General features: G+C 38.0%; 1 protein-coding gene across 1 annotated transcript; it reads right to left on the bottom strand.

Moving 5' to 3' along the window:
* Positions 1-2,650: 2,650 nt before the first annotated feature.
* gdf3 (growth differentiation factor 3) lies at positions 2,651-4,811 on the bottom strand. Its single transcript, XM_053328845.1, has 2 exons — positions 4,535-4,811; positions 2,651-3,504 (listed from the first exon to the last, which is right to left on the bottom strand). Exons 1-2 carry the CDS (start codon positions 4,809-4,811, stop codon positions 2,651-2,653), a joined length of 1,131 nt encoding a protein of 376 aa, XP_053184820.1.
* Between the last annotated feature and the right edge of the window lie 4,317 nt (positions 4,812-9,128).

Genomic DNA, 9,128 nt, shown 5'->3' with positions numbered 1-9,128 from the left:
TGCTATTAGATACAGATCACATAGTAACATCAGGTACCAGATATACTGACTTGTAATATATATATTAACCCTCACACACTGTTCATATTCTACACCCTTGTAGTATGTTCATCGTCATTCGTCCTGTGTTTCTCCTCAGATAATAAGATCTGAAAGTGAAACAAGTTTGACTAAAATGATAATACTGGTTTTGGCTTAACTAGATTGAAATGTTCAATATAATTTGAAGACTAAAAAGACTTAAATGTCAAGTTTTCATTGACTGAAACTACACTGAAATAGTTACAGTGTTCTTTGATTTAGATAAGATTAAAATAAACCAGATGGTCAGTCACCATAAATGTCCAGCTGTAGTGTCGGGCTCTGATAGTCACTGTTTAAACCTCACACAACTTTATTTGAATTTATATTCCAGATATTTTATGGATATTTGTATTGTATTGTATTGTTGAAATAGACCCCCCCCCCCCCCCCACACACACACACAAAAAACAACAAAAAAAACAATGTACCCTCCTTTCTGGGATATATATCTATTTGACTGTAATTGTTGGAACAAATGTGTGGGAACAGTTTACACTATGAGATACGTCAAGGAATTTTAGAATATTTGTTGAATGAACAATAAGACATCAAACTACACACATTTTTCAAAGTAAAAGGAACATTAAAGGAACATTATCCTCCAAAACTGCTCACTTTCCTACTGTTATCTTCTTCTCTCCTTTCCTTCACACCCTAAACTCTCTCCTTGCCTTCTCTTCACTAATTACTACAACCTGTCAGCCTCTCCCAATCGCTGTGATGAGCAACCGTCGTCATGGCGACACCAGCGTCTTCCTGGCTGGCTGGCTGGCTGCATGGGGGGGTGGGGGTTATCAGAGAGGAAGGTGAGATAAGAAGAGTTCATCTCTCATTTAATAGATAAACGAGTGGCTGGTCTCTGTCAGTGAAACATGTAAATCACTGCTGACAGTGAACTGATCAGTCAGTATCAATATGTTGTGCTTAAATGTTTAATATGACTACATGAAGGTATATAGGGATTCTGAATTTCTTTTTCTCATTTTTCATTTAAAATCAACATGAAAGTTTTACCTTCAGGCTACAATAGTCTTGAATAGATCATTCATTGATTAGTCAATTGATAGAAATTGATTGGAAACCGCTGCGGATCCCAGCTTTGCAAATGTGAGGATTTGATACTTCCTTGTCCTTGTTGAACAAGCCATTTAAAGACGTCCCCTCAGGCACAATTAGCTCATATTTTATCAGACTACACAATTTATTGATTAGTCAAAGATTAAATGAGAGAAAAAGTCAATGTTCGTTGCAGCTAATTCTGCAGTTCTAGCAGTGAAATGACCAAATTCGATCAATACATGGTCTGGACTGTATTTGGACTGCAATGCTTTTATTCTACAGTCACACATTAATGTCAAACCAGCTACCATTCAAGGAGCTTTAAAATGACTCTAATTCACACTATGCATCAGTAAATTATGTGATGGAGTTACTCAGACGTCTCTAGATTTGGTTACTTATTGGATGATAGCCAACCATCTTAATGACAAAATAAAAACACAGTCAGGTGTTAAGAGAGAAAATACATGAAACATGGGAGAGGTGTCTTCTATTGAAGTCAATGCAAATGTGAAATACAAGGTAAGGGCCCGACCAGTACTAGATTTTTGGGGCTGATGTGGTTTTCAAACACTTGTGACAAAGATATGTAATAGAGGGCATGATATTTTACACTTTAATACACTTCATTGTATAAAATGACATCAGTAAACTTCATTGTGAACTGAATAATTATAATTAGGTATGAATAAAAAGAACAGCACAAAAAACCCTTATGTATATATTCAACTTGAATTTAAAAAAGGGTCACATTTACATAAAATGCTTCCTATAAGTTTAAAAACTAAAAAAATGTAACCGCCACATATTGTACAACATATTCACCAATACGATATATCTGTGATAAGTCAATATCAGCTGATAATATCGGCTATCTGGTATATCGGTCAGGCTCTAGATATTATATTATAAATTGATGGAAATGAGTCCACTTACCCATTTTCTGTTGATCTCTATTCTTTCTAGCAACAAAACTACTGTATGAAATTATAGTTATATTATCCTTTACTCTCAGACATTCTCATAAATTCTGACCAGACCTAATATTTATGTATTGATCTTTGTGAGTTTTATGTAAATAATCCTAAATGCTGTATCTACAAATTTAAAAAAACCAAAAAATAAAGATATTGGTGCATATTGTAGAACACCAACACTGATATATCTGTGATAAGGTCAATATCGGCCGATACTATGGGCTTTCCGACATATCAGTCGGTATCTACAGTATACAAGACTTTGACAGTGGATTCATAAAGAAAGCTTCAATTTCAATCCTTCATTGTGGTTTTATTGCAAAATGTATTAACATCAACCTTCATATTAAAGAAATACTTCTAAATATCACTGAGAAAAAAAAGACAAACACAAATGTGACAGTCTTTAAAATCCATTCACCACACAGAAATTTCATCTTATGTTGAGTCACAAACAACAAGTCACATTAAAACTTGGACCAAGAACTTAAAAATTAACAGGTGGACGTTCCAAAAAAGGACCCTGAACCTCATCGACACCCGCACTCATCCACCACCATGTCCTGGTAATGCCTGAGCACCACGTTGTCATTGTTGTCATAGTAGAGCATGGAGATGGGGGAGAGGCGGATGGGGACGCAGCAGGGTTGGGGCGTACCGTGAGGGTCCAGGGAGTGAACCAGGGTCTGCAAGATGGCGTGGTTGGTCCCGTTCAGGCTCTCGCTGAGAGGGAACGGACACTCGCCGTGGCAGTAATTAGCCATGTAACCCTGAGGAGCGATGATCCAGTCCTGCCAACCCACGTCTTTGAAGTCGATGTAGAGACGGCGAGCCTTGCACACGTTGCTGGGCGTCACGGGGAGGTGGACGGCGCTCCTCCTCTGTCTGGAGCGACACTGGTGGGGGTCCAGAGAGACGGCGACCAGAGAGGCCTGGATCAGAGGTAGGGTGAAGGCCGGTTCTAACGGGAGAGAGTTACCAGGCCGAAAAGGAAGAATCTCCTCTGGACCTGCGCTCAGAGGCAGCAGCTCTAAAACCAAACCGTAGTTGCGTCCTGGTTTGCGCCAACTCTCCGCTAATGAGGTCAGGTCCATGGTGATGGAGGACGGTTCTGGCTGCAGACGGATGGACTGGGACAGCAGGAGTCTGCGGCCAGCCTGAGGATTGGTTTCTCTCAGCGTGGCTCGGATCACTTTGTACAGAGACACGCTGAGGGCCCGGGGCCCCCGCAGGAGCTCTGCAGACGTGAAGAGATTCCAGTGGAAGTTGACCTCCAGCTGAGCCAGAGACAGCAGCTCCACAGGCTGCAGGACGGACATGTTGAAGAAAAGCTGCTTCTCCAGACACGCCTGACAGCTGCTGCTCCAGCCAGACACCAGCCTGCCTACACACACACACACACACACACACACACACACACACACACTCTGAGGCTCACATTTAACTCTTTAAAGTTATTTCATCCAGAAAGACAGACATGGTGTATAATACTCTCTCTAATGAAGACTTTTTATACATTTTAAAATGCAATTTACAACAAAACTGTATCTTGTTGCCAATTTTCCTTAAAGCTGTGAACATTATTGTTGGAGATTACAGTAATATGTGGGACTCACAGTGATGTTAAACATATTAATGGACATTGGACACTCTTCCACCTCACTCTCATGTAATATTTTTTATCGTTTTGGGTTCATTTGTACTCTTTCACTCATGATCTGATATTTATTCAACTGTTTAAGTAGGTTAGTTTAGTGATATGATGAGTTAAAGCTCACACAGGCACGTTGGGCAACAGATAACACAAGTTCAGTTTTTTTCTGTTATTCAACAAGAGCTTTAAATATGAGTCAGAAAATTAATTGCCAGTTACATTAATAATTCATATGTTTTCGTTGTTCTTTTTGAAAGTAAAAACTGGATATTTTACACTATTTGCTTACATTTTACTGATGAAATGAGGAATATTCTGTAGATTTATTCATAATTAGTTGCAGCCCTGTATTCATGGATGTAACTTGACATACACAAACTTTACAAACATCTGTCATGTTGGAAATAAATTCATTTAAATTTGTTTTTGTATGCGCTCTACAATTGAACAGAAACAACTTTTTTTGGTGTTTATCTAATGTTTTATTGTGGTTTTAGCTAAATAATCGCATTTGTTAAGAGATTAAACCTTTAAAAACATAATTCATGTCCTAATTAGTGTTTTTCAGTTATTAAATGAGGAATATTCTGCAGGCTATTATTGATTGATGAAACTAAATGTTTAAAAATAGCAGACTTGCAGTTTGCAGCTCCATTCATGCTTTAACAAAACAACACAATCACATAAGGACCCGTCTAATTGCTGGCCTTGGGTAAGTATTGTGCCTTTAAATGATGAAACATGATGACAGTAGGTCTACCTTGGTCCTGAACGTATCTGATGATGTTGCCGGGGACCCCGTACTCTGACACCGTGCAGGGGTCGCTCTCCCGGGCCTTGATGTTCTCGGATCCCCGGAACATCTTCCAGAGCTGGGAGGGGACGCTGCGCCGGGGTTGGTGGCCCCCAGCGGGCCGGGGTCGCCCGGAGAGACCCAGAGAGCTACGAAACAACTGCTCCTGACTCTCCATCTCCTCCACATGTGAGAGAGCACACACACCGACAACACACACCGCCGCCAGCACCGCGGGCCACATGTTTGACCTCATGTTTGACTCTGTTGGGCCCTCACCTGTACGGCTGCCGGGCCCGAGGGACGTTTGTTTTAAAGTGTGAAATCTCCCGGTGTGCAGCTGCATAATTATGCTAATGAGGCGGGCAGACAGGCCAGATAAGAGGGTGAGAAGGGCGGGGAAAGACAGGCTGACTGATCTCAGGTCAGGTAATCATTTGGCAGCTACAACAAGCACAATACATTGATGAATAATGACTAATTATTATAATGTCCCCAATTTTCACAGCTAGGCTATTTGAGGCTTGTTCCTGTGGTTAAAGGACCAGTTCACCCAAATAACAAATGGAAAAATAACAACAACAACAAAAAAAAAAACCCAAAACAAACATGTTAAAATATCTCCCATTTATTCTTCTGTCTGGATTTTATATGTGGTGCTCAAAATATAAAAAAAATGAAATGTTTTGCACTTTTGAAATGTCAAAAGCAGAATCTGTTCCCAGAAAGCTACATTCCACCAAAGAAATAGCACTGTTATGCATTTTTTAGCTTCAATGTAAACATATCAATTTCACGTTGAAAAATGAGTTTGAACATCATCTCATGAGTTGTGAAAATGTAAAACTAACTCAGTAAAATGAACTTAACTAGAGAATAATAATAATAATCCTGAGCTATTGAGTTTAGTGATTGTGAGTTGAGTGAAGTCTGATTAGTTCATTCATTGAACACAAAGTCAGGTGAGCTCATGTTTATACGTTCTGAATAGGTGTGAGGATGAAAATGACAAATTTGAAGCTGAATGAATCATGATGGGCATTTAGTTGATTGCACTAAATTCCTGTATGATGTTTTACAGTGTAGGATTTATCTTCTGCACACAGTAATTGTGGCTGAAATGATAAGAGGAAAAAACAATGTGCTCTGTGCAGTCTGATCACTGCCAGCTTCATGTGCTTCAGCAGTGAGTCTGTTCTGCCATCTAGTGTTCATTGGAGGTACTGTCACTGATCTACAAATCTGCTGCACTGTCTTTTATTTACCCTGACGTTTAAATAATAATAATAATGATAATCATAATAAGAATGAATACACACACACACACACACACACACACACACACACACAAACAATACTAGTACTAGTCCCTTAGATATTAGGGTTTTTTATTTTATTTCATTGGAATCTTAATGGATTTTTATTGGAGCCAATAGAGAAAAAACAGATTTCTTAAAGGATTGTGTAAATCCTAAAACAATCAAAACCTTTCCCTATAGAATTCCCATAGGATCCTTAAAAATGTATGGGAATCCTGTGGGAAAAGATGAGAATCCTATAGGACTCATTGACAAGGGAGAGATAATTGAACTGCTCCTGCTTCTTTGTGCTCATTTTTATTCATTAAAAACATCCACGCTGTTAAGATTCTTAACAACTCTGTAAAAATATGAGATTTTTAAGCATGCAACCTGACTACATGGCCACCAAACTTGTCCATACACTTTTTTTATTAAGGCTTAGTCTGGAGCTGTTTTTCATGGTTTGTGTTCCAGTGAAGGAACATCTTTAGAGATCACAGATTTAGCATTTAGCATTGTACTCTATGATATGACATACTATCAAAATCAATGCAGGGAAATCTGATTTCTTTTCATCCCCTGTATCTTGTTCCTTATCAGAATCTAGAAGAAGTCTATACAGTCCATAATGTAACTCAACTCATTCAGCTGTACAGATGTGTGTGTGTTATGCTAGTAGCAGCATGTGGCTTGGAGCAGTTATCCTCTAGTAGAGATGAATCACTTCTGTCTAACTCCACACTGCCACATTTATTTATTTTTCTCACTCATACACTGTTCCAAATCACAAAGTACACTTCTGTGTAGAACACGGCCGTTGCGCACTTGCTGTAAATGACAATTAGCTAGTTAGCATTAGCATTCTTTTACATATCAAATCAACCAAACAGCATAGTGGTGCTTAGTGCAGAAATACGTTTGCATCAGGGTTATTATAGTTAACTAAAACTAAGACTAAAACTAAAACTAGCAGTGAAAAAAATAATTCAGTTAACTGAAATAAAAACTAACTAAAGCTTAACTGAACTGCAGATAAAGTCAGTTTCATTTTTGTTGTTTCGTTTTTGACTTCTTCTAATACCTGGAAAACTAAAACCAAGACTAAAATTAAATAAAAATTAAACTAAAACTACTCAGACTTGGAACTAACTAAAACTAAATAAAAATACAAACTAATGAAAAGTTAAAAACTATAATAACCCTGGTTTGCATAATGGGGTGATGTTCATAGTGTTCTCTCCACTGCTACATAGACAAGATGGAGACTGTTGAGAATAAGAAGTGTCCATAGTTACACACTCAACTTTTTGACTGTTTTAAGTGCACCATCCAGGTACTCATAGTGCTACATTTTTCCATACTTCTCAGAGTGAACACACTTATAGTACAGAAGTATGAGATTTGAAACACAGTAGATTTCAGCCCCAACCAATACTGACTCAAGTCACATTACTCAAGTCAATTTATCTGATTTTTCTGGAGCTACAAAAGACATCTATGCAGCAGTATTCCTCAACACCTGTAAACACACTACACTGATATGTAAAATTGACAGAGTTCTCCTTTAATCTCTACAGTGTAAAATTATTTTTCACAATCTTCCAACATGTGTGTTAGCAGACTGATCAGTGCTGAACCTCACTGATGCTCTTGTGGCTGAATATGATCACTGCAGTCAACACCTGGAACCCCTGAAACCAGATGTGAAAAGTGACAGTACAATGCTCAGGTGTTCATACATTTTGTCCATGTAGTGTATAGCATACTGTGTAAATCAGTTCATATTGACCTATCACTTCCCAGTCATTATCTTCTTAATTATCACACCAACGAGTCAGTTCCAATGATTTTTTAATATAGTTGGCAATCAAAGATGATTTTGATTTGAATCATTATTTACAGATCAGTATGTACAGTGGTCGAAGAGGAGCACAAGGCTGTAGTTACGCTGTATGTGTGTGTGTGTGTGTGTCTGAGGGTGGGGGGGGTTATGTGAGAGGGGACAGAAGTAGCTAACATTAACATTCATTCTTTCAAATAAATGAATGAATAGAGTAATTCATTTATTTCATTCATCTACTCACCAGCTCATGTTATGTGTGCATAGCTCGGACACGTAATTGGCAACGCGTGCACACACACACACATACACACACGCACAGAATAAATATACTCACACTGTATGTGAACAATCCACTGAAAGGTAAGACAATAGATAGACAAATAATGTGCACTGGTTGATCCTTAATTCAAAGTATCACCTGGTCAAACACACTCCAACACACACATACACTGAGACCCTCACACACATACACAACTACAGCTGGGCAGAAACACACATCACACACACACACACACACACAGCTACAGTCTGAGCCTCTTGAGTCATCTGTGGTTTTCTATCCGAGAGTTTTGTGCTGATATTTGAGTCAGAGAACATAAATGACTGTTTTTATCCAATATAAAATCATTTAACAAGTGGATATTATGACTTTATCTAAATCTGTATACACATATAAATTCATTTTGAAACTTTAAATAATTTCATTTTTATAAATTAGTTAATTTTCTGCCCTTTTTGTCAAGCAATAAAAACCCCAGAATGCATCTATTACTGACTGAGGCTTTATTTCTATCAGATCTGGCCTAAAAGGGTTAATAAATAAACTAATAAGCACCTAAATTCTTTTAAAAATCTATCTGAATTTACATTTGAGTGGTTGTAGAGCTGGTTCTATGACTCAGATAAGACACTACATGAAGATAGCAGAAGCAGCTGAACTTCACGAGAACTTGGGAAGTGTCTAATTGCTGGACTTGTGATCATTTTAGGACTTACTAGAATTATTCCTCCAGTGCAAAGACAAGTCCAATTTTAATTTATTAATCTGTGTGATCAATGTCAGAATCAGACTACACAATAATTTACTTCTCAGTGTGTATACTGTTCTACATGACAGAGCGTTCTCAAACTAGCCAAGCAAAAGCAGAACTATTCCACACATCATCTTTCTATTTGGACGTTAACCTCCTGAGACCCAAGCTTTTATTTGGCATGCTTTTTAAATGTCTCCTAGATATCTGGTAGTAGTCTTCGTCTTTGAACAGGACGTAGATTTTGAAATAAATAATGCCCTCATATGGGGGACAATGGGTTTATTTTACGGTTTTAACACAAATAATTCCCCAGTGTATAAAGCTATTTATTTCCTTACATTTACACCAATTATAATAAAGTCCCAATATCCTCAAATGTATTG

This window comes from Scomber japonicus, chromosome 11, assembly GCF_027409825.1.
Source record: "Scomber japonicus isolate fScoJap1 chromosome 11, fScoJap1.pri, whole genome shotgun sequence".
Classification (NCBI taxonomy): Eukaryota; Metazoa; Chordata; class Actinopteri; order Scombriformes; family Scombridae; genus Scomber; species Scomber japonicus.
Note: the sequence above shows the minus strand (reverse complement) of the source record. Positions and strands in the feature narration are given on the sequence as shown.